Here is a 26,990-nt window from a genome sequence, read left to right as displayed (position 1 = left end):
TAATATAACAAATATAATATAATATAGACTAATATAATATAGACATAATATAGGCATATACATAATATAATATAATATAATATAATATAACAAATATAATATAGACTAATATAATATAGACATAATATAGGCATAGACATAATATAATATAATGAAATATAATATAATATAATATAATATAATATAATATAATATAATATAATATCAGTAATAAGAAATATAATACCAGCTTAATAATTTTTTATGATAAAGCCAAAAATTAATAATAAAAAATGCTGTTTATTTATTCTAGTGCATCTACTGATTTCTGTTTTATGAACGCAACTGTCTTTCAAAAAACTAAATTTTTTAAGCGTTGTTTATTTGTGATGGCAGAAGCACGTGCCACTCACTCACCATTGGTTGGTTGTGAGGTGGTTTACATTACAGAGACCCCTCTGCAGGAAGGAGAGAACAGAGTTGGCCAGCTGCCATCTTACGATCTCTGGACAGGTGGGGATCTCACTTTTCCTCTGAATCAGGAAAAGTCAGCCAGGTGCAAATATGGCGAGCTCTGAGATCTCCATATGTGCCATATAAATGATTAGATTTTTCGAGCATATAATTCTCAAGACTTTTGTTTTTCGTAATTCGCCAGCAACAGGGTTGTTTTCTTTTTTTAATAGGGCAGGAGGAGGAAAACGTAAGTCGAATCTATTTTTAGAACCCATTGCCTATGAGATTGGGGAGGAAAGCAAAGGAACGGATGGGGATGGAGATGATGGAAAGTAAAACAAAGGGAAATTACAACCAATCCAGCAGCAGCACTGGTGAATTGAGAGCGCGGTCTCTTTAAAGGCGGCACCTGCGCATCGGCTGCTGCTGGTGCTGATGCTGCAGTGCTCGGGTTATTCTCGGTGAAACCGTCGGGGTAACTCGCGTTCAAACGACGCCCTACATCATCCGTGCATGGCGAGCCGAGCACACAAACTCACACACACAAACACGCGGACGCTGTCGGGAGATGCTCGTTTTCACATTCACTTCTGCTTCAGGCTAACTTGATGTTATAGGGATGAAGAGGGCACATTTGCTTACCTTGCAGCCATACCTTAACTTTTGCCCCTGGTTGCAGTCTTTTCAATCTTTTTTTAGCTTAAACAGAGTGAATGAAGAGACACAAAAACATTGCATAAAGAAATTCTTAGTTTTTACTTCTAAAATCTTTATCAATAAAGTGTTTTGTCTTTTTAACTAAAAATAAGAAATGATCATTTCAGTTTTAAATTATATTTTATAGAAAATAACTATGCAAAAGGTAAATTAAAGATATACTGTAAAAAAAAAATCCTGTCAAATTTACGGTAAAAAATGGCAGCTGGTTGCCAGAAAACGTAAAAATACGGTAGAGATGTTTTTCAGTTTACAACATAATAAAGAGGACAGTAAAATTCATGTAAAAAAACTGGCAGCGGTTGCCAGAATACTGTTAAAAATATGGTAAAAATGTTTTTCAGTTTACGGTATTATTAAGAGAACTGTAAAAGCCATAAAAATAAAGACTGAGAAATATATATTTTTGCACATATAATATTAAGAGAATGCAACATGTACTATTAGTATGACCAACAGGCAAAAATGAAGTCAATACCTTTGAAACATCACAAATTAAATTCAATATAAATTGAAATTAAAGGAGCCCTTGATAATAATAATAATAATATGCAATAATAATAATCAAAATCAAAATAATGTTAAAAAAGGAACAATCATGCAATTAAATTATTAAACACTTCCATATAAATACACACATATTCCTTTAGACCATAACATTGTGATTTACTGTTTAAAATAAACAAGAAAAAAAAGGATTTTAACAGTATACATCTGTAAAAAATGGTGGCTTACTTTTTAGCGTTTCTTTGAATTTTACCATTGTTTTAAGGGTTGTTATGGTAAAATAATGTAATTTTAGCAATACAATGTTGTAAAGAGTACAAAGTTTTTAAGTATTTATATTAACAGTATTTAACTGTTAACTTACCTGAAATTTCATGTTTCATAATTTACAGTTTTTTTACCTTCATTCTTTTACAGTCTTTTACAGTGAAAACTACAGACATTTTTTACAGTGATACAAAGGGATAACGTCGACAAATGACAAATTTGACAATAAATCAAGAAGGAATCAGGCAGGCAGTGGCTCAGTGGTTAGCACTGTTGCCTCACAGCAAGTAAGTCGCTGGTTCAAGTCCAACTGGACCAGTTGGCATGTTCTTCCTGTTTTCTTGTGGGTTTTCCTCAGGGTGCTCCGGTTTCCCCCACAGTCCACCTGTAGGGCCTGAGCAGTTGAATGTTTTACATCAATTAAACAATTAAAAACAGTCCTTATTATTGAGAAGAACAAAGTTAAAAGGCATGTGGATTATCTGTTGGTGTTTCAAGTGATTTACAAAAAAAAAAAAAGTGGCCAAATTTGTATAAAATAAACTGATACTGTAATGACATTCTGACTTCTGAAAAATGTACTTTCTTGTCACAGGACAGAAAAGATGGCAATAGTACCCATGTCGCTTATGGTGGTTAATAATTAATGTTCGTTAATAAAAAATTACAAAAACTTTTAAGAGTTGAAAGAGGTCATTAAATGATAATATCAGCACATGATCCTCACCCCTTACACTGTACAGCATATTTGACATGTCATATTTCACAACACCCAAGACAGAATATTGACTTGGCCTCCAAACAATTACCACTTACAATGTTATCAAAGTTTGTCCTCAAAACAGTTCCCAGAACTGTCCATCAATGAACAGGAATATCAATTAATCCCTGCCAAAACCTTTGGCGGACCACTCCTTACCAGGAGATAAGACTTACAATAAAACTGATAATTTATGATCTGGAAATTGGCATACAAAGAAAACCCAGAATATAAATAGAGTGTGAGGTCTTTAGAGACATTCAGAAACCCCGACTAGTAGAATGGCTCTGACAGCGATCAGTCTTTTGTGCTTCACGGCTTTGCTGTGTTTCCCAGCTCTGGGACTGCCTGCGGACTCAGGTGAGTTTTTATTTTTTTTGCTGTGATATCTGCATGAAATGAGGAGAAATATTACAGATTTTAAATCTTTTTTTACCACATATATTTAAAGTAAAACATTCATTATGTTGAGATGTTGAGTTTTATTGAGACACTACACTCAACTCACGACACTTGCTGTTTGTTCAACCTAAAAAAAAATCTGTAAAACTAATTAAAAAAAATAAAAAATCTGCCTGGGTGCCGGATATAAAAAAAAAACCCCATCAAATAATGGCCGTTAAATTACAGAAATTACCGTAAAATAATGGATATTAAAATACAGAAGCTTCCTAAAATTTATATTTTCGTTAAATCTGGCACCCCAGCTATTTAAAATGATAATAAAATAAAATGATATTGTGTGAAACCCAGCATTTTTACAGTGTAATAATGCATACAAAAACAGATTGCATTATAGATTAATTCAATTATTTTTTTGTTGATTTCTATAGAGCTTTCACAATGTAGATTGTGTCAAAGCAGCTTAACAAAGAAGTTCTAGTAATATGAAACTGTTTCAGTCCAGTTTGAAGAGTTGAAGTTCGGTTTAGTTTAGATCAATGTGGTTTAAATTTAACTGCTGAAGTCCAAAAACTGAAGAGCAAATCCATCAAGTCTCAAACAAAGCAAGCCAGTGGCGACTGTGGCGAGGAACAACTTCATTACCACTAAGCAGAACTACAAACATTCTATATTACTATTTTTTTCAGGACATTTTTTGAGTATTATTTTCTCTCCCGAATAGGCAAGCTGGAAGAGATACCCGTTAAAGTGACAATAGTTAATGATTTCACCAATGAGCAACTCTCCTACTCTACCACTGTGATCCAGGAAGGCCTGATGTTTGGAGTGCTAAATCAACTGATGGAATCCAATGCAGACTTCAAGTATTCTATACATTTTTCATAAACATTCTGCTTCAATTTGCTACTTAAAAGAACTAAGTTTCTTCAACTTAATTAATTACAGAAAACAGTAATAAATTAATTTGAAACTGTAATTTTTCAATTGTAAAAGTTTTTATTATTATTATTACTTATTTTATAAGCTGATCTGATGGTTCACTTTTCACAGTGTACATAGTAATGTAAATGTAGTATAGAATAATGTACCAGATTAGCTGGTTGTGATGATTCAGATAATTAAAGTCAGTTCAAGAGTTCACACTGGCTGACGATTGATTATAAAGCAAGTTTGGCATGCTGTCCTAGGAGAGAGCCCAGAGCTCAAAAGATCCTCGAGACCAGGGCTCCCTCCCGTCTGCAGGGCGAGAGAGGAGTTTGAGCTCAGGTAGAACTCATGAACTCCCCCCTTAGGACTAATGACAGATTATAAATTGCTATAAAGAGATATACTGCTGGTTAAGAGCTTGACTTTAGTGCTAATTTAGATCAAATCACTCATGACACATTTTTTTGGACTGTGGGAGGAAACTGGAAAACACAGGGAAAACCCACACGAGCACATGGAGAGCATGTAAACTCCACACAGAAACGACAACTGGCCTGTTAAGGATTTGAATCCTTTGAACAGGATTTGTGACGTTCTTGCTGTAAGGCAACAGTGCCAACCACTGGGCCGCTGTGCCACCCGATAAAGGGAAAGGTAGAGGAGTAGGGCTGGAAGGGGGATTCTTCAAGGCGGAGATAACTAAAGAAAGAAACTCTGTTCATTTATAGTGAGTTGGGAATCATCTGATTGGTGAATCATGTGTTAGATAATGCAGGACCAGCTGTGGTCAATCATAAGCACGTGCTCCTCTCAAAATTAATTTTTAGATAAACTTTACCTACTGAATACGGTTAAGGGAAAATTTGGCACTTATAACTGCCGGGTGGTTTACAGGAAAAACAAGAGTAAGTGATGAAAGTAGTTCTGTAATAAACAATTAGTAATACATCACTGCTAGTCAGATGTTTTTATAGACAGACCTGACTCTCATTAGACCATTGTAAAAGTACTAAGTCAATTCTGTGCTAATTCTGCTACCTTCGTTTCTGTTTTACCAACAGATTCAGTTACACTATTCACCATACCTTCGGCATATATCTGGAGAGCGTGAACGGACTGGCTGGATCTGATGAGGATCAGACATACTGGGAGCTTTTGTCTGAGAAAAGCGGAGTCGTGACCCGGCTGGAAGTGGGTAAGTGATTGAAGACAGTAGCATAATATTACTGTATAATTATGAAGCAGTATATGTGATTTGAGTAATTGCATTTCTAGATTTAATTAGTATTAGATTGTACAAAATACAATTATCTCTATTGTAAATATTAATTACGCTCTCAACTGCATTAATCTTTTGCAGGAATCGGCTGCTACCAAGTTCAGAGGGATGAGAATTTGATCCTGAGGTTCACCACTTGGGCCACAAAGAAATGAATGAATTGAATTTGTAGTTTTAAAAGTTACTGCTGAATTAACACCACATCTTGTTTCAGTCATGTAATCAACAAGTTTAACTGAATAAATAAACTCATTTCATTGTGTCGAAGTAATACAGCACTAATAAATATAAACTGACAGATCTGAATCAAATCTCTGTTTGATTAAATAAATAGATCTTTATTCAGGTTTATTTATTTAACTCGCACACTCACGGTTACCTCTTCACTGTATGCTCAAAGAACAACAAGATTAGAGTTCCTCTCTGTACTAAACACAGTTAAAAGAAACAAACATCAGCATTCCAGACTACTGAGCTTTTTGAAGTCAGTGATTTATATACAGCGCTCAGATTGCATGTGACGTCTTTGCACTGGGTGGATGGAAAAATATTTGCAGAACACTTGCTACGTGCTTCAGACTACATATTTTGTACTTAAACAAGGCATTGACTGCAGATTCAAGGTAAAAATGAAAGCTACAGGGTTTTGATCCTTTTGACATGAACGATATTTACAAGAACATATTATTGACGAAAATAATTATTTACATGCAGTTTTTTTTCTCAACATTAAATAAATACCACAAAGCAAGTTCAGGGTGGCTATAATTTGTAATCGAATCCATTAGCCTCACCCATTCATCTATATAAATATGGTTATTTCTTAAATATGAGAACAGACATACTGGCAGCTTTTCCTTTTTTTCTTTTTTTGCATACACTGTTAAATAAAAGGTAAAAAAAAAAAAAAAAAAAAGAGTTTCCACAGTGGTGCCACAGAAGAAAAATTTTGGACACCCTAAAGTGAACAGTTCCTTAAAAAAATTCTTTGTATAAAATAATAAATAACCCAAAACACCTTTTCATGCAACAAAGTACATTTTGTGGCATGTAATGGTTCATTAAACCACCAATGTCAATAAAGTGTGTATAAGACCTTGACAAAGCGCAGTGTAAAGTAGATTATACTTTACAGTTGTGATATATCAAAGTACTGGTCTGGAAAAGTTATCATGGAATTTTACAAAATTTTACCGAAATCTGACTTCCAGGTTCTGAAAAATCACTGAAATGGTGATACTAATAACTACCAAGAAAAAAAAAAAACTAGTAAAATATGGAATGGAATATGGAATAAATTTCTACAGATGCTGAGCTCTGAAACACTTTTATTATAATTGGTATACATTTGGTTCTATTTAAAGTTTTTCTTTATATTTTTTGCAATTATTCTAAATATATTGTATTTCTTTTGCTGGCAAAATACATTATAAGCAGTACTGAAACATTAATATGTAAAGCTGCAATTAGAATGAGCAAACCCCCTTTGAATTAGTTTTTTTTTTTAAATATTTGCCAAATGATGTTTAACAGAGGAAGGAAATTTTCACAATATATCTGATAATTTATTTTCTTCTGGAGAAAGTCTCATTTGTTTTACTTCGACTATAATAATAGCAGTTTTAGTTAAAAAAAAAAAAAACATGTTAAGGTAAAAATTATTAGCCCCTTTAATATATATATATTTTTTGGTAGTCTACAAAACAAACCAACGTTATACAATAACTTGCCTAATTACCCTAACCTGTCTAGTTAACCCAGTTAAGCCTTTAAATGTCACTTTAAGCTGTATAGAAGTGTCTTAAAAAATATCTAGTCAAATATTATTTATTTTTCCCAGAGATGGGTTGTGGCTGGAAGGGCAACTGCTGCGTAAAAACGTGCTGAATAAGTTGGCGGTTAATTGTGCTGTGGCAAGCCCGGATTAATAATAAAGAGACTAAGCAGACAAGAAAATGAATGAATGAATATTATTTACCATCATCATAGCAAAGATAAAATAAATCAGTTATTAGAGATGAGTTATTAAATTTATTATGTTTAGAAATGTGTTGAAAAAAAAATCTTCTCTCCATTAAACAGAAATTGGGGAAAAAAATAAACAGGAGGGCTAATAATTCAGGGGGGCTAATAATTCTGACTTCAACTGTATATTATTCAAATCTAATAACATTACCAAATTCAGAGCAAAATTTAAGTAGTATTTCAAATCAGTTGTCAGCAAGTTTATGGGAAACAAAAACAAAGGATCAGCGCAATCATAATTATTGCATAATCTTTGATGAAACTGGAATGTTTTAACAGCGAGGCATGACTCAGCATTTGACTTGCACAAGGCATAGGGACAGTCAAATTGTTGTTTTTCACTTGACACCATTTCTACATTTCCTTGTTTGTAATGTTTACTTGTTTTTTTCAGTGAGCCACTCCCTGAATTTCTCAAAAATGACGTGATTTGAAAAATTGGCTCGCAAACAATATATAAAGAGCTTCTGCGGCTGTTCTAAACATTCAGAAGCACTGGGAGGACTGGTAAGATGACTCTGACAGCGATTACTCTTTTGTGCTTCGCAGCTTTGTTGCCTTTCCCAGGGCTGGGTAAAGGAGGCCACTCAGGTGAGCTTTCCTCTAAAACATGATATCTTATGAATGTGACTGAATTTTAGTCACTTTAGGTTAAAGTCCTGAGTATCATTTGTTAAGTTCGGTATTGTTGTTGAGATGATTGCTATGCACAAACTCAAGTAAATAGTGAAATCCGTTACAGTAGTATTGGTTGAAGTAACTGATATTGACTGCATTTTTTTCTAAATGGCCTTTCTCATTTTTGCTTCTGGATCAACAGGAGAGCAACATGGAGGGGTGCCAGGTCAGGTGTCCATTAATGTGGTGGTCACTAATAAATTTGCTAATGAGTTGAACACCTACCCTGTCACTGCACCAAAGGGAATGCCGATATTTGGGGTCTTAAATCAACTGCAGGACAGCAATCAGCTGAAGTACGGCACAAATTTCAACAAACATTGTAGTTTAATGCACTTCACATGCGATAATGTATACTTAGAACAAACAAAATCATGAGTGAAGGAGATTATGGGAAGGCTGTTTTCATACATCTGATCTCACAAGCTTTTTTAATCAGACTATTATAGACAGCAGTGATTATTTTATGCTTGTATTAATTCTGCTACATTTATTTCTATTAGTTTCACATACAGCATCAGCAAAAGCTATGGCATATTTCTGGAGAGTGTGAATGGACTGGCTGGATCTACGGAGAACAAAACCTACTGGGAGCTTCTGTCTAAAAGAGAAAGGAAAACAACCCGACTGAACGTGGGTAAGTGTATGAGTTTAATATAGTATCTGTGCCGCGTCATCTTATTTACAACAAAAAACACATGCTTTAAACACACAACACAAAATATAACTGAACAAAATATCCTCCTCAATCTTTTGCAGGAATTGGCTGCTACCAACCCGAGAGGAATGAGAATTTCATTATGAATTTCACCACCTGGGCCTAACCACTTCTGTTGCCGAATTTCGTTTCGCTATCGAATTCATGGTTGCAAATGAAACCCCTTTGATTTAGATATAAATGAACCAATTAATCAATAAAATAGATAACTGCAATAATCAAGTTACAAAGTAATGTATTTAATTGTATCTCCAGCATTGTAATACTCCAATAAAAGCACAGTTAGGATTAAACATGATTCTTCTGGTTTTTCCACAACTATGACTAACTAGATCCAGCTAAATAGCGCACATTATCACTAACGCTCACAGAGTTTCCTCTTCACTAGACTTATGCTCAGAGAGTAATAAGATTACAAGTCCATCTCTTTACAGAAACACATGAAAACACATAAAACTGAGATGAAAACTGCAACATCTAGACTGAATATCTGGGCTTTTGTTTTGTACTCAATGATTAACAAAGATTTGAAACATATCTCCAAAATAAAACTATATGTTGTGTCTAAATGATATTCAGAATCTTAATGCCTTAAGATTCAGTGTTGTGATTGTATGTTGTACATTCAAAAATGATTAATCAAGTAATTTCCTAAACCCTCCTAATGTCTTAGAATTCACCTTTTGAGTCAGAAATTATCTGCTTTCACAACACCTTTCAAATAAAGCAGCTGAATTTAATTTCAATCCTCAAATCTATATTGCATTAAGAAACAGTGAGGGCTCTATTTTAACGATTTTGGCCAAAGTCTAGTGTGTCCATATCCACTTTTGCTATTTTAAGGATGAAAAATACACTCTGCGCCTCGGTGCATGGTTTAACAGGGTTGTGCTTATTCTCTTAATGAGTTATGGGTGTGTTTTGAGCATAACATGCATTAAACCAATCAGAGTCTCATCTCACATCCCCTTTAAGAGTCAGTTGCATCGCACCATGGTGCATTTGCTATTTACATTTGTAAGTGGATAAACTGAATGCTTCACTAGCAAGAAAACAGTTAAACAGACTCTTTGCAGCACAAGAATAAAGAACAAGCCTCCTCCATTGGGCCTCTTTACTTTTTTGTTTACTTTTGCTCTTTACTCCTTTACTTTTGTGGAGTATGGAAACTGTGGAAACTCACTCCACTGAAGACATCCATTAGCCTACATAATTAATTTAGTTTGTTAAGCGCAAAGATTTGCTTCAAAACTATTTCTAAACTCAGATCTAATTTCCAGCAAAGTAATAAATGAGCAATATTAACGAAGTGTGTTCAAAAACATATCCAAACACATGTCCTATTCTCATGCCCCATATAGTGACACATAAGTCCCCAAAACGAATGAAATGGAAACAAATATAAATATGCATATAATAAATCATACTGCTAATAATAATAATAACAATATACAAAAGCAAATTGTCATGAATAAACAAAAGAAAAGCCCCCCGACATAAAGGCATAGATGTCGTAGTTTTTATATTATGTCAAAAAATATTTTTTTCGTAACATTTTAATTTAATTACATTAAATTAAATTTAATTTTAATTTAATATTTTCATATGTAAAGATTTTTGTGTATTGCTGTACATCCTGTGTGTATTAAGCAATGTGTAAGTGTTTAGACCTACACAGGCACATAACTAAAATGCCCTGCACTAGACTTTAGATCAGCTTTCAGTTGGTCAATGGCGTGGTCTTTTTCAGTTATTCCAAATAGCAACGCACCAACAACACACCTCCTTTATAGACCAGCACAACCATGAGTCCACAAACTGGTTCAAATGGATTTACTAATGCTTGTTAAATATTTCATCCCTGTTTAATCAGAGAGAACCACTCATGGTGAAGGGTATATTTTCTAATGCTAAATGTACCTGTATATGTATAAAATATTTAACGTTTTTACAGTATTTATAAAGGTTAAAGCAGCAGATTCTTCTTGTGTGTGAGTTTGGGAAAGTGTGTGTGTGTTGAAGTGTGCCAGTAGTTTTTAATGGTGCACATCGTATCAAATAGATCAAAGGACAGCCGTTGTGACCTAAATGTGTACAGCCCTCATGAAAATATGAAAATAGAAAATGATTCATTTTTTCTAATGTTGGGGTCATTTTAGAAAAAGTTCAACTGTTTTAAGTTTTTTTTCTGCTGTTAAACTGTTGTCCGGGTCATTTTTGTCCTACAAGCCAACAAGGGGGTAATTAACATGCTAATAACTTCATTGAGTAGAATAATAAAAACAGGTTCACCATCTTCTCTCCTGTAGACCTGAAAGAAAGAACACAAACATTGATTGTTGTTTGTTACTGCTGCATTAGTCAATATGTTTTAACTATAGCTGCAGTTTAAATGACAAACACTCACTGCAGGGAGTGAAGCAGTCACAGTCGCAGTAGTTGCAGCGTGTAAACCAGCGCTTCCAGCCTGATTCCTTAGTCCTGCAGTTCTCAATGCGACTGCATTTGTGGTTTAGAGGGACTGCGTAGCTCTTGGCATCAGGACAGGTGGATGAACATGTCCCATCAATGTCCTTCTCGTTGATTTCAACCCGACCTCGATGACACACTCCTATTGTCACATACAGCAACAGAATGACAAGAATGAGGAAATGTAACTCAAGCCATCTTTATTTCCACAGCATTTCATGCAAGATTGTGTCAAAGCAGTTGTGCAAATATAAAAAGACCAAATAGTTAAATTGATAAACAGGGACAGTGTGAAAATCATCAGTTTGAAACAAGTTCAGATCAGCAATAAGCAGTGCCATGAAAGTCAGGATTGATGTTGAATCAGATTAGTTCAATACCAATGTCACTGTTTCAGGATCAAATGCAAGGCAGCTCCAAAAACCCTAAGCAGGGGAAAAGCAACAGTGACTATAAACCCAAACTCCATCAGGTGACAGAAATAGGGAGAAAATAATCTTGTGAGAAATCAAGCTCAGTTGTGGACCAGTTCACCTCTGGCCTAAGTGAATGTAAAAGAAGAGCTGAACTTTAAATAGTACACAGCTGCCTTTCGATGGCCCCAAGAACGACGAGTGTCCATCATAACCCAGATTTTGTCCTCTAGACATTTGTTTTAATATTAGGACTAGCAGAAGATGAACAAGAACTTAATGCATGATGAATACACTTCTCATTAGCAATAATATCTAGTTGTCAGAACTTCATCCTACATGCACTGCCTTCTGGCTAATACCACCTGAAAACACATTTAAAAGAAGGTCTCATACTGGAAAAGAACAAACTGTGCAGCATTTGTAACATTTAAACACGTTGTTTTCTATTGATTGGACAAGTCTTCTCCTTGCTAACGTGATGTTAAGCGCAATAAATGCTAGAACCGTGCTAGCTATTTAGATTAAGTAAACAGTTTAGTTGGTTTATAGTAGCTCCAGTTTCCCCATGTACAGGAATCATTACATTATGCATTGTACTTTAAAAAATATAAATTAAGGCAAATTATTTATCAAATTTAGATGTGAAACCATTACCATAATTTTTTTTTAATTGGATGAATGAACATTTTATGGGAAATGTTGTTTTGATTAAATCTTTATCTTCTTGTTTTAACATAAAGAGAATTTAAATTAATTGACTTTCTTCAACAAGACAAATATGCTTTGTACCAGGTTGTTTAAAATTGTTCTCTTGGAGATAGAAAATATTGTTTAAGGCAAATTATTTATTTTTTATTGGGTCAAGTTATAAAATTTAGAAGTGAACCATTACAATAATTTTTTTATTGGATGTATGAAAGTTTTTTACAAGCACACTGGCAGTTCCTTAGCCTCCGTCCATGATTCCCAACTCCATCTCTAGCTGTTCTTGACTTATTAGGTATGAAGTCAAATAAAGTGCAATATACAGATCGTCGAGAACTGAAATCAAAGTATGGTAATGTAATTTTATTACACCAAACATGGTTTGAGCATAAACAAATCACAAAATACCAAAATAACATTTGACCAGAAAAAGGTCGGGATTTATCAATGATTAATTTTAGATAGAAAATTTTTAAAATAGTGACTTTGGATGAATGTACAATAAACCTTTTGTAAAAATCCTCCAAAACAAAATGGTCCATCTTTAAAACAGCATTACACAGACACTTTATAGCACAGGTGTCAAACGCCGCAGCTCTGCACAGTTTAGTTTCAACCATAATTAAACACAGCCAAATAAACTAATTAAGTCCTTCAGGCTTGTTTGATACCAGGTAAGTAAGTTGGAGCAGCGCTGGACCTAAACTGTGCCAGTCAGCGGCCCTCCAAACTCCAGAGTTTGATACCCCTGCTTTATAGGAAATGTGAATTTAAAGGCACATTTTACAAGTCACCTAGAGTTAATGATTTGTTTTACCATTTTTGGTCCATTCAAGTATCTCTGGGTCTAAGAGGAGCACTTTTAGCTTGGCTTAGCAGTGGTCATTGAATCAAATTAGACCATTAGCACCTCATTTAAACATGGCCAAAAGAATTTGGATATTTTCCTGTTTATAGCTTGACTCCTCTGTAGTTACATCATGTACTAAAACTGACGGAAAATGACAACTTGCTATTTTCTAGGCCGAAGAACTTTGGTTAAAAACTGTACTTTCATTCCAGTGCATTTCAGCAAACGCAATCATATTATGCAGTGCTGCTAGCTAGATTTATGCTAAGCTAAGCTAAAAGTGCACCCGCTAGACCCAGAGATCAGCTGAATGGGATTTAAAAAAGGTAAAACTGAACTATTTAACTCTGGGGGAATTGTAAAATAAGCCTATTTTCAAAAAAAAGTGGATCGATATTTTAACAAATAATGTTCTGGCAGTACAGTGTGTGGTCATTCTAAGTGATTTTTTTTGTTACGACCTCTCATACTGACTTTAGCTAGTGTTGAATTACTCATACACTCACCGTCCCTTTTATTAGGTACAACTCATTAATACCGGGTTGGACTCCTTTTTGCCTTCAGAACTGCCTTAATTCTTCGTGGCAGAGATTCAACAAGGTACTGGAAATATTTTTCAGAGATTTGGTCCATATAGACAAGATAGCATCATGCACTTGCTGCAGATTTGTCGGCTGCACAAGTGCACATCCATGATGCAAATCTCAAGTTCCACCACATCCCAAAGGTGCTCTATTGGATTGAGATCTGTTGACTGTGAAGGCCATTTAAGTACAGTGAACTCATGTTCAAGAAACCAGTCTGAGAAGATTCATGCTTTATGAGATGGTGCGTTATCCTGCTGAAAGCAGCCATCAGAAGATGAGTACACTGTGGTCATAAAGGGATGAACATGGTCAGCAACAATACTCAGGTAGGCTGTGGTGTTGACACGATGCTCAATTGGTACTAATGGGCCCAAAGTGTGGCAAGAATATATCCCCCACATCATTACACCACCACCACCAGCCTGAACAGTTGATACAAGGAAGGATGGATCCATGCTTTCATGTTGTTGACACCAAATTCTGACTCTACCATCTGAATATCACAGCAGAAATTGAGACTCATCAGAACAAGCAATGTTTTCCAATCATCTATTTCCCAATTTTGGTGAGCCTGTGTGAATTGTACCCTCAGATTCCTGTTCTTAACTGACAGGAGTGGCACCTGGTGTGGTCTGCTGCTGCTGTAGCCCATTCGCCGCAAGGTTCAATGTGCTGTGCATTCAGAGATGCTCTTCTGCATACCTCGGTTGTAACGAGTGGTTATTTGAGTTACTGTTGCCTTTCCATCAGCTCGAACCAGGCTGGCCATTATCCTCTGACATCAACAAGGCATTTGCACTCACAGAAGAGCCACTCACTGGATATTTTCTCTTTTTCTAACCATTCGCTGTAACCATAGAGATGGTTGTGTGTGAAAATCCCAGTAGATCAGCAGTTTCTGAAATACTCAGACCAGCCCATCTGGTGCCAACAAACATGCCACATTCAAAGTCACTTAAATCCCCTTCCTTCCACATTCTGATGCTCATATTGAAATGCAGCAGATCATCTTGACCATGTCTACATGCCTAAATGCATTGAGTTGCTGTCATGAGATTGGCTGATTAGAAATATGTGTTAACGAGCAGTTAGACAAGTGTACCTAATAAAGTGGCTGGTAAGTGTACACAGAATTGCTAAAATACAACACTTGAGACAAATCCATAGTCGCATTCATCAGCATTTTCCTGTTCCCTGCACTTTCCTTTATTTGTGTGCGACATTCGGCCAAAAAAGGACTTACTTAGGCAGGATGGTTTAGGCGTCCATTTTCCATTAGACTGGCAGGCTCGAGCAGGATCTCCCACCAAAACGAATCCAGGCCGGCAGTCGTAACGCACCACAGATCCGACCCACCAATCACTCCCATAAACAATCCCATTAAAGTCAACATCAGGCTTCCCACAATTCACTAGGGCAATAAAAACAGCATATTAAAGCATACCAATACTCATAACATGGTCTGTACGGGAAAAATGTCTATAATGATAGCAACAAAAAATATATTAAAACAAAGTACCTCTACAGAGGGATTTGTATCCCACCCAGCAGCAGTCTGAATCTCCACAGTTGTCCCTCTTCAGCTCCATATGTCTGCCTTTACACCCTCCAAAGCAGATCGGGGCTGTCCCAGACCAGTAAGTGTCCGCCAGTTCATCCTCCTGTTCCACTTCTAACAGACCTGAGGAGCACAGAGCAATCTCAGGAGCTCAAATCCATGCATCCTCTACCAATTTTCAATGTACTATAGCCTATTTATCTTTTTCAATTTGATAGCAGCTTAGTTTAGATATTCATCATCTTACCACTTCCTTGGCCTTCCTCCACAAGCGATCTTTCAGTAAATGCAGTTATAGGAAGTTGTGCAAAGACATGTTGCAAAAAATCCAAAAGCAGCAACAGGAAAACTCCTAGTTTCATGGTGGATTGCCTGGAAAAATCTTTCTCGTTTGCAGAAAAGGTTAATATCTATTCAGTTTAATCCCTGATTCTGATTGTTTCAGATATCACTATGAAGAATATATTGTTCAGTGGGAGTTTCAAAGCACCTGTTTTCTTGCAGAGCGAGACAGATGGAAAGAAAGGGGAAGTGTTGCATCGTAGCTTACAGTAAGCCTTTAACGCAAACTAATCTTTTAAACACACCAGCACAGCAGAGAGAAACAGATTATAGAGAAAGGAAGAGAGCCATGTGAAGTCCGAATTAGTTTAGCTAAACTTTCAGTTGTCCTGATTGTAAATTTCATGTTTCTCGCATTTAACAGTTACTTTTTGTCTGATTTGTTTCCCGATAGGCAGAGTGTGTGGTGTGCTTGGGATCTGCAGTGCGTGTAATTACTGTAAGGATATAGATTTGTGAAAAGCGCTCAAACACTGACCTCTGACTGCTGCAGTAATGCATAAACTTCTGCCTAACCCAGCACAACACACCTGCTGACTCCTGTCCAGAGAGATTCAAACACACAAGACTAACACGAAAGCAATCCTGCAGACACACACAGGACCAGTAATTACCACAATCATACACAAATATTTACTACAGATTAAATGTTTAGAGCCTGTAAAAGAGAAGAAGTCTTAAAAGCACACCAAGGCTACATTTATTTGTTTAAAAAGAAAATCCTATTAATGGTATATTTTAAATTGAACTTTTTTAAATTGAATGTTTCAGCAGTCTTTACTCCACATCACTCTTCAGATTTCATTCTTATATGCTGACTTGGAGGTAAATAAATATTTAGTATACTAATATCAATGTCAGAAACATCTGCTACTTTTTTTTCTTGTTGTTGTAGAAAGCGTAATACATTTTCTAGGGTTCATAGAAAGTTATAAACAAAATCGTTTATTCTTCAGTGACTGTGAAGCTCAAAACATTCAATGACTATTATAATTATGATAGATAAATAAACAAAATTATTTTCTTATTAACCCCAAACCTTTGAACAGCAAGGTAAACAAAACATGTAAACAAAAAAGGGACAAAAAGTGTACTGAAATATCTGCCTTTGTTTATTTCAAATGAAATTTGGTCATGTAGTATCGTCAGTGAATTTTTGGTTCCCTATTAGACTTAGTACTCAATAGCATATACAATGAAAAAGTTTAACAATATAGAAAGTAGCCAAAACTATTTTAGAGGCAGTAAAATGTTAAAGGAACATTACTTTTAATTCAATAAAAAGTGCTAGGAACTGGAATCATCCACCATAATGTGCTTTCCTTCAAAAATACAAACCGCAAAAAAACTGACCTCGATATAAAGCTGAAAAATAAATTAAACAGGCATGGTGGTCAGTTTAAAGATCAAAAGCACTTCCAGTACAACTTCACAACAAGCAATTCACCATGTACTGTATAAAACTATACACAATAAAGAGTTCTCCACAGAGATCCATCCTGAAATCTTCACATTGAGACTGAACCTGCAGAGCTAAAGAAAGGTGATTAAGCTGTTCAGCAGGATTAAACATTTCCATTCACCTTTCCTTTTTCTCACATGTAAAGGGATAGTTAGGCCCAAAATGAAAATTGTCATTTAATCACCCCATATTAAGTATTTCAACCCTTTATTTTCCTTCTTCCGTGAAACACAATCACAACGTGACCTTTATGGTGGGTTTTCCCGTTCAAGGAAACTGGTTTATTCTTCCAAAACGGTAAAACACAAATACTTGCATTAGCATACAATTCATTTGTATTTTATCTGTATTATCTTTAATTGTGCTTTATGTTGTGTTTGAAAGATGGCAGTCTAAATTACCATTAATTTTCACTGAATGGAAAAGACAGCTCATTTGTGCTTCACAAAAGACTAAATAATATGGTTTGAAACGTGAGTGAGAAAATGATTTTGAACAAACTATCCCTTTAAATGGATAAAAATTTAATTCTATCATAGTCTACTTACTCTCAGGTAGTTCCAATCCTGCATGCATTTATCTTGTTTACTTGTGAACACAAAGGAAGTTATTTGGAAGAGTGTCAAAGAAACACCCATTTACTCCCATAGTATTTATTTTTCTAATTATATAGCAGTAAATGGATGGTGAGATCTGTTTGATTATTATCTATTGTGTTCAGCACAATAAAAGCAATGAACTGGAACAACCTAATGGTCAGAAACTATGGTAGAATTTTTCATTTTGGAATAAACTATTCCTTTAATCACCTTCTCAGAGCTTTACATGTTCTGTCCAGTGCTGTGTTCAATGTGCTTGAAGATGAAAGCTTCCTCAAACACACACTATTCCAGCATTGGTCCCCTGTTTGCCTCATAAGTACAGTAAGTCGTGTCACAGATTTAACTGTAATGTCCTGACGTCCCTCTCTGTTGACATCTTGAGTTCCAGGTGCAGTTAAACCACCTCCATGCCCAGCTGTTGGGCAGTGTCCTGCAGCTGCAGCATCACTGAGCCCTCTCTTATAGAGTCTGCTTGTGAAGAGGTGCCAGCAGTTAAAACCAAAAACACACTTTCTGAATTATCCTGTGTCCTACAGACCTCCGTTTCATCCTTCCTTGATTTTGCTTCTGTAATGGCACTGAAGGGCTCTGGGGTCTCCTCTAGCTCCTCACCAGGATGGACATTCTGCTGGCTGGACTCGCTGCCGTCCCCATCCCCCTGACGCTCCCGAATCAGCTGCTCCGTGAGCTCCACACTCTCATAGCGGATCAGCTGCAGACGCATGAACCCATCTTCATGCTCTTTATACCTGAATGGAGAGAGATCTTAGGCCATGTTCACTACTAATTGGTATTTAAATATCCCGTAAGAAAAAATTAAATTATAATATATGCATTTTTTTTTTTTAAAACACTTTTTTTTTTTACTGGGAGGAGCTACTCCATGTCCCGCCCTCTCTACATTTTTTAGCTAAGATTATTTTTAACATATAATAATAAAAAATGCACATTTCGAAACACTTTACGAGACCTTTATGATGTGTTTTTGTTGATCAGATCAGAAGTAGGCAAGGTAGCCACATTCACATGTCTCTTTGTACAACTTTGCTGATTTCTTGTCAGAGGGAGGGTCTACAATAGGGCTGTGCCGTTTAAAGAAAATATCTAATTGCGATTTATTTGACAAATAATGCGATTGCGATTGTAATTTGCGATTTAATTTTGAAGTGAAGGTTCAGCTCAATAATCCATAGCTTCTTACTGCTAAAATGCAGTGAGAGAATGTATGGGCAGGACAGTCACTTTGATGTTGTTTTCTCTTCTGGCTGCATGACATTTTCAGTCTCACATTATTTCTATTTCCTCTAAAAGTCTTGATAACACCATTATAAAGTTTTTCTTTTATTATTTAAGCAAATAGGAATTAAAAAAAATATTTGTTGTATTCTCCAATTTTCTACGCTCTAGGTTTACACAATTATGACGACTACTGCTGCTGAGAAACCCAGAAATGTGAAAAGTGAAAAGGGTCCATTAATACTAGTAATAATAACCAATGATCACTAGATTTCCATTACAAGAGGAAGTTAGATTTTATAATACATTAAAGTAGAAATGGCTATATTAAATTACCCTTAGATTAACAACAGTAGCGCTTCTTACTTCATTCAAATCTAAATAAACATCCTTCTTTTAGAAACCGAAAGGAAATCAGTAGGGAAAAATCTACTTAAAGTAAGATACACATGCCCTAAAAAAACATATAAAGACATAAAACTAACAAAAGCGTTAACAATAGCATTGAGTGTTTTGCTACTAAAGTGGTGGCCAGGCCAGAATGAGCTGGAACGCGAGACGGTGATGATCAGACAATAGAAGATAAGAGAACAAGGAAGTTGGAAGTCTTCATACCTGAACCTGGGATGTCCTGAAGGCCATTTGAACTGATGTCTCTTGCGTAAGTGGGCTGTGAGGTTATTCCCTCGGGTGAAACACTGCTCACAAACATGACACTTATAGCGGGGAGTGTAGTCTCCCTAAAGACAAAACAGCATAAAAAACATTCTATTTATTTTGGAAAAAAAAAAATATATATATATAATAATATTAACACATTAATCGAGGGCACATTAGGTTAAAAGTGATAAAAAAATACATGTATCATGTTACAAACATGATTTGGCCTTGTTTCCACTAGATAAACCCATGTTTTCAGTGATCTAATTAGTGATTAACAGAGATGCAGAATTTTCAGTTCTACCCGATTATAATGTGGATTCAAGTGTATCTTTTGTAAACACTTGTGCTTGGATTTGATCATGAGCTGAATGCAAATGATGAGATGATTACAGTACAACTGTAATTATGTAAAAGTGATGTAGATGCAGAGTGCTTACATCCTTTCACACGAGTTTTCCACCTTTTATTTTTATCACCACATTAATGACTAAAATTTATCACCACATTAATGACTTGGATCAAACATTAGAGCTTATCTTTCCTGCTAATGATTAATACTTAAATTGCAGGCTTTAAAACCTGCTGTTTTATTCTTAATGAATCACTTTGTAAAATAACACAGATGTACACATATATTTAATACATTTGTTTGTTAAAAAAATAAACAAACATAAATAAACTTTCCTATTAATTCTAAACTTAAATGTATTGGTTTTATTTTCAGCACTCTTTACACCATATGACTCCAAATCATATGGTGTATGAAATAAAAACTGTTGCACACAAAGGAAAGCTGAAAACATGTAACCATTGACTTACATAGTAGAAAAAATAAATACTATAGAAGTTAATGGATACAGTTTCATTCAAAGTATATTCTTTTGTGTTCAATGGAAGAAAAAAAATCTCATAAATGTTTGAAACAAGTAAAAGGAGAGTCATTGATGACAGAATTTTCCATTTTGGTTGGACTCTTGGTTGATCTCTTTAATATGCGTGTAAGCCCTAGACATAAAGGTAATATTTATAATCAGTTTTGATTGTTTTTATTGCTATATTAGCAAACTTAGACTCATGACAAAAACTAAAAACAGCATATTCATGGTAAAACTTAAAAAGTTCCTCCGAAGCTGTACACCCAACTATTTTCTGCTTTATCACAAATGATGTTACTTTACCATGTTATCATCTGTTTGTTATTGACTTATTATAGGGCATTATTTAGACCTGCTCACCTCATGAGCACGTTTGTAGTGGTTCTTGATGGAGTAAAAGGAGCGGGTGGAGTAGTCACAATCAGGGAAATCACAACGATATGCTGGCTCACTGCTATGTGTGTCTAAATGCTTCCTCAAGTCTATCAGGTTTTTACAGCTGGGAACAGCAAGAACAAACAAAATGACACATCATTCTTTGCAAACCGGTCTTACATGACAGGGCACAGTATTTAAAATATCCAGAAATGATGAGTCATTGTCAAAAGTAATGACCTGTGCGCACCTGTACTCGCAGTAGTCACAGCTGTAAGGCTTCTCGTTGGAATGACGAAACTTGATGTGGTTTCTCAACGAGGACGGCGATGGACAGGTCATTTCGCATAGTGGACATTTATAATGGTTGACTTTAATCAAGAGAACAGGGAAAAACATCATTAGAATGTCCAGGTCATGCTATATTAAGTGATAAAGGTCTATGAGGTCTAATACAGTAGAATAAAGTACAACTTGATGATAATTACCACACATAAAGACCCATACCATGATTCCTCATGTGGTCTCGCAGCAGCCTCTCAGTGGCGAAACGTTTAGAGCAGTGCGAACATTGAAATCTTTGACCTACGAAATACACACAAAACCAAACGGTTGTTATAGATTGCACTAAGAAGTTTAATGGCTTATTTATTTATTTATATTATTATGCACGTTTAATGAAATGATTCAATAGAAGACATTTTACAGATTCCCTGTTATTGCATGAGCTGCACATGAACAACTATCACCTTCTATGGAGGTTTGCCGTCGAATGTGATCAAAGAATTTTGTGTTGTTGGCGAACATTCCTCCGCAGGTGGGACACGCAACCAGCTTTTCCTGTGTGTGACTGCGCATGTGCTCCCGCAGCTTAAACCTGCCCTTGAAAGAGGCCTCGCAGTCTAAATTTGAAAAGAAAGATTTTTTTCTCAAACAAAGTGAAACAATTTGAATTATTTAGCGTGACATGTTTACAGTTCTAAAATAGTTCAAATGTTTCATGAAAAAAGATATATTGTGTTAAATGGGGGAAACTGTTGTTGTTTTTTAGCCAGACATTTAAAAAGAACTTATTTTAGAGCAGTAATCATAATACCATAAAACTCAGAAACACATTTTTTTTAGATGTTGACAGTCATATATGCGTCCCATGCTGCTAAAAACAATATTAGGACACATATATATGAAAAAAAAAAGTGAAAATTTGTTGTTATTGTGTTATTTCGAGCAAATTTGTTCTTCTGGTTTAAAAAGAAATTTTAAAGCTACGTCACAGTCAATAGAACCTTGTGTAAAATCCAGCGTAGAGATTGAATGTCTGTACCAGCGGGTACAACATGACAAGTTTTCATCATTAATTCAAGAGAAAGACTTGGTTCGAACCAATCAGTGTGAATATGTTTGTAAGGAACATTTTTTACCAGAGAGCTTTTTGCATCTGGAAAAGGTGAAATGCCACTGGTCTTTTTTTTTTTTTTAAATACACAGTTTCAGTTGATGTTGATTGTCCTGTCTCTACAGTTTTGGTAAGTGTTTGATCAGTGCTCTTCATTTATGTTTATTCAGATGGCAAAATTAGTTAGTATTGTCAGCAGTACTCTTTCAGTTTTTAAAGATATATTGTAGTGATAGTTTACATTTACTATTTCCACAATATTATGGACTGAAAGATCTGCTGGAAATGCTGCTCTTCGAATGCAAACATGTAAATACCTTAATCAAACTATTTCAGTAGTGTAGGATTTTCATTGCATTTTGTGACAGGATAGTCTATACACACACACACAGCTGTCTGACTATTCTCTGCACCTACTGAGTGCATCTAAGTAACCGACAAATAGGGAGGGTTTTATTCTCTCATACGGCATGCAGTATCAAAAATTCCATTAAAACAACACTCTTCCAGCAGCTCCTCGCATCCAATATCTCGTTTGTCACGGGGGGCATGCATGACATGTTCCTGAATGAAAGTGCCGAACTGCAATTAAAGTTGACAAATTGAGAATAAAACATCCGAAATTACACAAATCTCCAAAGAAAATGTGGATAGCACGGTGATGGCAATGACGTTAATTGAATTATGTGCTATAACATGTAAAACCGAATCACGAAAGGAGCATTCAAAAACCAACTCATGTAAACACCTTAATCATATTATTGTCTTATTCACATTAAGGCAAATAATTTGATTTCTGATGTCCATGTAAACGTCATTACTGTCAATCTCCCTGCACCTGTTGAAACTTCCCTTTTCATGCAAACCCTTCCCGCTTTCGCCACTCGACACTCCCACCTAAACAAAGCTGGACTCACCCACTTTCCTGACTTTATTCAAACTAGAGTTGTGAAAACACCCTGGTGAGACAGGGGGGGTTCATAGCCCTTTAAATCTCTTCAATCAGGTAGAAAATGCAAGTAATGATGTTTAAAAACAATATAAAGAATTAATCTCAACCCTCTTAAAAAAAAACTTAAGAACCTCTGAGTGAAACATGTTAATGTTCTGCAAAACATTTAAATAACAATACTCATTTATTACCTTTCCAGCCACAAAATAACACATTCTCTTCGTTGGCCTCTAGACATTGGGCGTGCATCTCCACATGCCTGTAGAACCACTCGGGATTATCCATTGACATCTGAATACAAACACACTTATTAGTTAAGGACTTAATTTCTAACTACATAACTGACAAGCCCAATACACCCAACAGCAGAATAACAACCTTCCCGCTTAATAAACTTGAATAATAAAATGTAAACATAGGCATCATCTGTATACTATATATCTGCAGGTTAACTATGTTTATATATAATAAGTAGAACTGCTAAAAGCTATTAGTTACTAGTTAATTAAATAAAGATATTAGTAACTAATACAGTTATGGTAACTAATAACCCATATTTGTAATGCATAATGTACACCTTTTGTAAAGCTGCTTTGAAACAATAACTCCTGTGAAAAGCGCTATACAAACAAACTTGAATTTAACTAAATTAAAGACTTCTTATTGTTTTTGTACCTCACAGTGCTCCCATAGGCAGAGGAAGTTCTCTTGGACCTCAGGAACGATGTTGCGGTTGTGGAGGCCGACGGAGCAGGCACCCATGTCGCTGTGGCTCTTGAGTATAGCAAGACCCCATTGCTTCAACTTGGTGTGGTAGCAATGGAAGAATATGTGTCTGAGAAACTCTTCATCTCCTTCCACTGAGCAGAAGCCACAGTCTCGCCACAGACAGTTATGCTCCTCTTCTGAAAGACAGGCAGGCAAGCCAAGCTATGATTATTGCCAGCAGAGCCAGTGACTGCCAGAAAACTTGAGCTGAGATGCTCAACACTCAGAAACAATCCTCTGATGATGTAACATTGATACAGACAGACAAACAGTGGATAAATGTGTGCCAGTGACTAGACGACTGCCCCCGAGTGAAATAAATTTTTTTTATAATAATAATATTAATTAATTAATTTTCATTTTGACTTAGTTCCTTTATTGATCTGGGGTCACCACAGCGGAATGAACCACCAACTTATCCAGCATACGTTTTATGCAGCAGATGCCCTTCCAGCTGCAAGCAGTCACTGGGAAACACCCATACACTCTCATTTACACCTTCCTCAATTCAACAGTACCGCATATCTTTGGACTTGCGGGGGAAACTAGAGCACCAGAAGGAAACCTAAACAAACACAGGGAAAGCATGCAAACTCCAAACAGAAATGCCAACTGACCCAGCCTGGGCTCGAATCAGCGACCTTCTTGCTGTGAGGTGACAGCGCTACCCACTGCGCCACCCAAAATAGATATTAAAGTAATAACAGTTTATTATTCATAAATACAAGCAGTAACCATATAGTGAGTACATGTAGTTAATCATTATTCAGTAAAAAAATATAGTTAGTTTCACTGTAACAAGAAGAGTGTAAAATAGTGTAACCCATTCTTGTAACTAAAACTTTGATCATAATCTTTTAACTAGACTTTCTATAGTATTATTTAGTTGAGAATTGTAAATTCTTAAAAAAAATTCTTAAAGTTTTTTTATTCAGCTTTCATTTTAGTTTCAACTGAAGTAATTCTGTTATGTACTTTGCAATGCATTTTATAATTAGTTTTTTTTTTAATAATGTTATTTTATTATTTAGTTTTTTTATTGTGATGCATATTTTACAAATGAACAAAATTTTTTCAAACTTTATTAAAAATATATATTTCATGTTTCAGATGACAATAAAAAGAGACTAGAGAATATTATGACAGCTTTATGACAGAGATATTTTGAACAATGCCTGACTTTGGCCTTTTCCATTTTCTGACAATAAATGGTGACTAATAGCAAACTTAAAAAAGGTTATAAAAACACAATATAAAATATCCATGAAAACCATAAAAAGTGGTCCATATGACCAAAGATGCATCATTTTTCAATGCTATTCTCCAGTGGTGCCCAAACTTTTTCCTATAAAGGGTCAAAAACCCAAGGGCCAAGATGATTGAGGGCTGTGGGCCAAATACCCACCAAACCGTATATATTCTATTTGCTAAGGGTAATATGCTAATTTATTTGGTAATATTTAAAAATAACTAGAAACATTGCTTTAAATCATATTAACTAATGCAGAATCATTTTTTAACATTTTATAATGAACTCATTAAAGTAAAAACATAAACAATCCCATTTATAAGACAATGGGGTTAAATGTAGAATACACTAGTCAAGCTGCTCCTGCGTTTACCTTAATTTGCTCACAGATATCTTGTGCATTGTCCTCTATCTGTCAAGTGACCGTATGTACATTTTAAAAGTCTGATTCATCTACAACATTTAATCCAATCATTTAATTTCATTTGGCTTTTTGGTAGCTCAGCAATAAAATGAAGAAGCAAAAAGCTACGTTAAATTTGAAAAGACAATCTCTGTCAAAAACAGCCCCAAAAATTCGCCCCAACCACCTCTCCATCGCTCTCTCCCTCTCTTTTTACATGGCATGGCAGGCCAATTCAAAGGTTACCATATGCCAACTTTTGCCTGTGGGCCCTACTTTTGCATCTCTGCTATACTCACTAATACTAATACTGGCACTTTCCATTCCTTATGGTTCATTTTCCTAACAGATAAATAAAAAACAAACAAACGTTGTAACATGACTAACTGGAACTTGTCACAGCAGGTATTGCTATCTTATTTTGTTGGTTTAATTGCTTCTTTTGTTCTCATTTCGGTGTAAGATTAAAATGTTATATAAACGTGTTATCTCCTCCCACAAAAAAAACATTTGTTTTCAGCGATCTCAGTAGAAAAAAAAAGATCTGGAACAGCATGTTGTTGAATAAGTGATGACAGATTTTTTTTTTCTTTTGGGGGTAAAATATATACTTTAACCAGGATAATAAGTGAATAGCTAAATACAGGTTAAATACATTTCATTGACGTATCTTGACCCCTGGCCCTTCCACATGTTTAACGCACCTGGAAAGTCTGTCTTGTTGTCCACGGTGACTTTATAGTGTTTCTCCACATGCTGGCAGAAGTCCTGCATCCTGTCAAACGTCTCCTGACACGAGCCCCATTCACAGACGAGCTCCATCTGCAGCTCCTCTCTGCGCAGGCCTCGTTTGGCTGACGGGGGCATTATACAGCATATAAAACTGAATATAAAGCACAACGTGTGGTCCTCCAGTCCTCTGAATAACAGAAACGTCACATGTGAGACCTAATATGACTGTTAAATTCTGCACACCGCAGCTCAAGCCAAGTGTCAGTTTGTTTGTATTGAATAACAACACACAGCGATTTTCAGCACACGAACTCCACCAAAACGATTACATCCATTACATGAAAGCTTATTAAACATCGAAAGCACAAACAGGTTTATGAAACCATAGTCAGAGTTGTTAAGCTAGCATGGTGCATAGCTGCTTAGCACAACAAAAAGGGCAAGTTAACATTCTGCCTTCGTTTTGCTGGTTGAAGCATTTTTGTTAGTTTCGGGTTATAATAAACGAATGTGTTTTCTTTCAAGACTATTATTGTGGGCGCGAGCAGTTACAGGTGCTTAAAAGTATTGAGAAATAACTCACCTTTAACAATTACTTGAAACATTTCCTCACTTTTTTGCCCAGAAATTAA

At 35.5% G+C, this 26,990-nt stretch overlaps 4 protein-coding genes across 11 annotated transcripts; 2 read left to right on the top strand and 2 right to left on the bottom strand.

Annotated features, from left to right (window-relative positions):
• Positions 1 to 1,537: 1,537 nt before the first annotated feature.
• On the bottom strand, positions 1,538 to 16,526 carry si:ch211-117m20.4. Of its 2 annotated transcripts, XM_073952271.1 has the most exons (6): positions 15,551 to 16,526; positions 15,265 to 15,426; positions 14,989 to 15,156; positions 11,126 to 11,329; positions 11,011 to 11,029; positions 1,538 to 3,075 (listed from the first exon to the last, which is right to left on the bottom strand). In XM_073952271.1, coding segments are annotated over exons 1-6 (669 nt in total). In that variant the 5' UTR covers positions 15,666 to 16,526; the 3' UTR covers positions 1,538 to 3,074. The 2 variants fall into 2 exon arrangements, with proteins under 2 accessions (XP_073808372.1, XP_694967.3); XM_689875.10 differs by lacking the exon at positions 1,538 to 3,075 and having other exon boundaries at positions 8,641 to 11,029.
• On the top strand, positions 2,943 to 5,516 carry tcnba (transcobalamin beta a). Its single transcript, NM_001128735.3, has 4 exons — positions 2,943 to 3,046; positions 3,813 to 3,954; positions 5,080 to 5,213; positions 5,379 to 5,516. Exons 1-4 carry the CDS (start codon positions 2,968 to 2,970, stop codon positions 5,450 to 5,452), a joined length of 429 nt encoding a protein of 142 aa, NP_001122207.1. The 5' UTR covers positions 2,943 to 2,967; the 3' UTR covers positions 5,453 to 5,516.
• tcnbb (transcobalamin beta b) lies at positions 7,792 to 9,011 on the top strand. The gene is given in 4 exon segments (NM_001252649.1): positions 7,792 to 7,913; positions 8,143 to 8,296; positions 8,504 to 8,637; positions 8,760 to 9,011. Coding segments are annotated over 4 exon segments (432 nt in total). The 5' UTR covers positions 7,792 to 7,834; the 3' UTR covers positions 8,825 to 9,011.
• Positions 16,527 to 16,736: 210 nt separating the features above from the next.
• Positions 16,737 to 26,977, bottom strand: hinfp (histone H4 transcription factor). Of its 7 annotated transcripts, none has more exons than XR_012405835.1 (11): positions 26,942 to 26,977; positions 26,331 to 26,545; positions 23,882 to 24,111; positions 23,398 to 23,497; positions 21,608 to 21,760; positions 21,366 to 21,443; positions 21,099 to 21,229; positions 20,844 to 20,982; positions 19,561 to 19,685; positions 18,248 to 18,458; positions 16,737 to 18,177 (listed from the first exon to the last, which is right to left on the bottom strand). XR_012405835.1 is itself a non-coding variant. In XM_068221133.2 (11 exons), exons 2-11 carry the CDS (start codon positions 26,491 to 26,493, stop codon positions 18,169 to 18,171), a joined length of 1,329 nt encoding a protein of 442 aa, XP_068077234.1. In that variant the 5' UTR covers positions 26,494 to 26,545; positions 26,614 to 26,977; the 3' UTR covers positions 16,737 to 18,168. The 7 variants fall into 7 exon arrangements, 5 of the variants coding, with proteins under 5 accessions (XP_068077234.1, XP_068077233.1, XP_068077232.1 ...); XM_068221133.2 differs by having other exon boundaries at positions 21,109 to 21,229; positions 26,614 to 26,977; XM_068221132.2 differs by having other exon boundaries at positions 21,109 to 21,229.
• Between the last annotated feature and the right edge of the window lie 13 nt (positions 26,978 to 26,990).

Source organism: Danio rerio, chromosome 5 (genome assembly GCF_049306965.1).
Source record: "Danio rerio strain Tuebingen ecotype United States chromosome 5, GRCz12tu, whole genome shotgun sequence".
Classification (NCBI taxonomy): domain Eukaryota; kingdom Metazoa; phylum Chordata; class Actinopteri; order Cypriniformes; family Danionidae; genus Danio; species Danio rerio.
The sequence above is the reverse complement of the archived record's forward strand: the minus strand, read 5'-3'. Positions and strand labels throughout refer to the sequence as shown.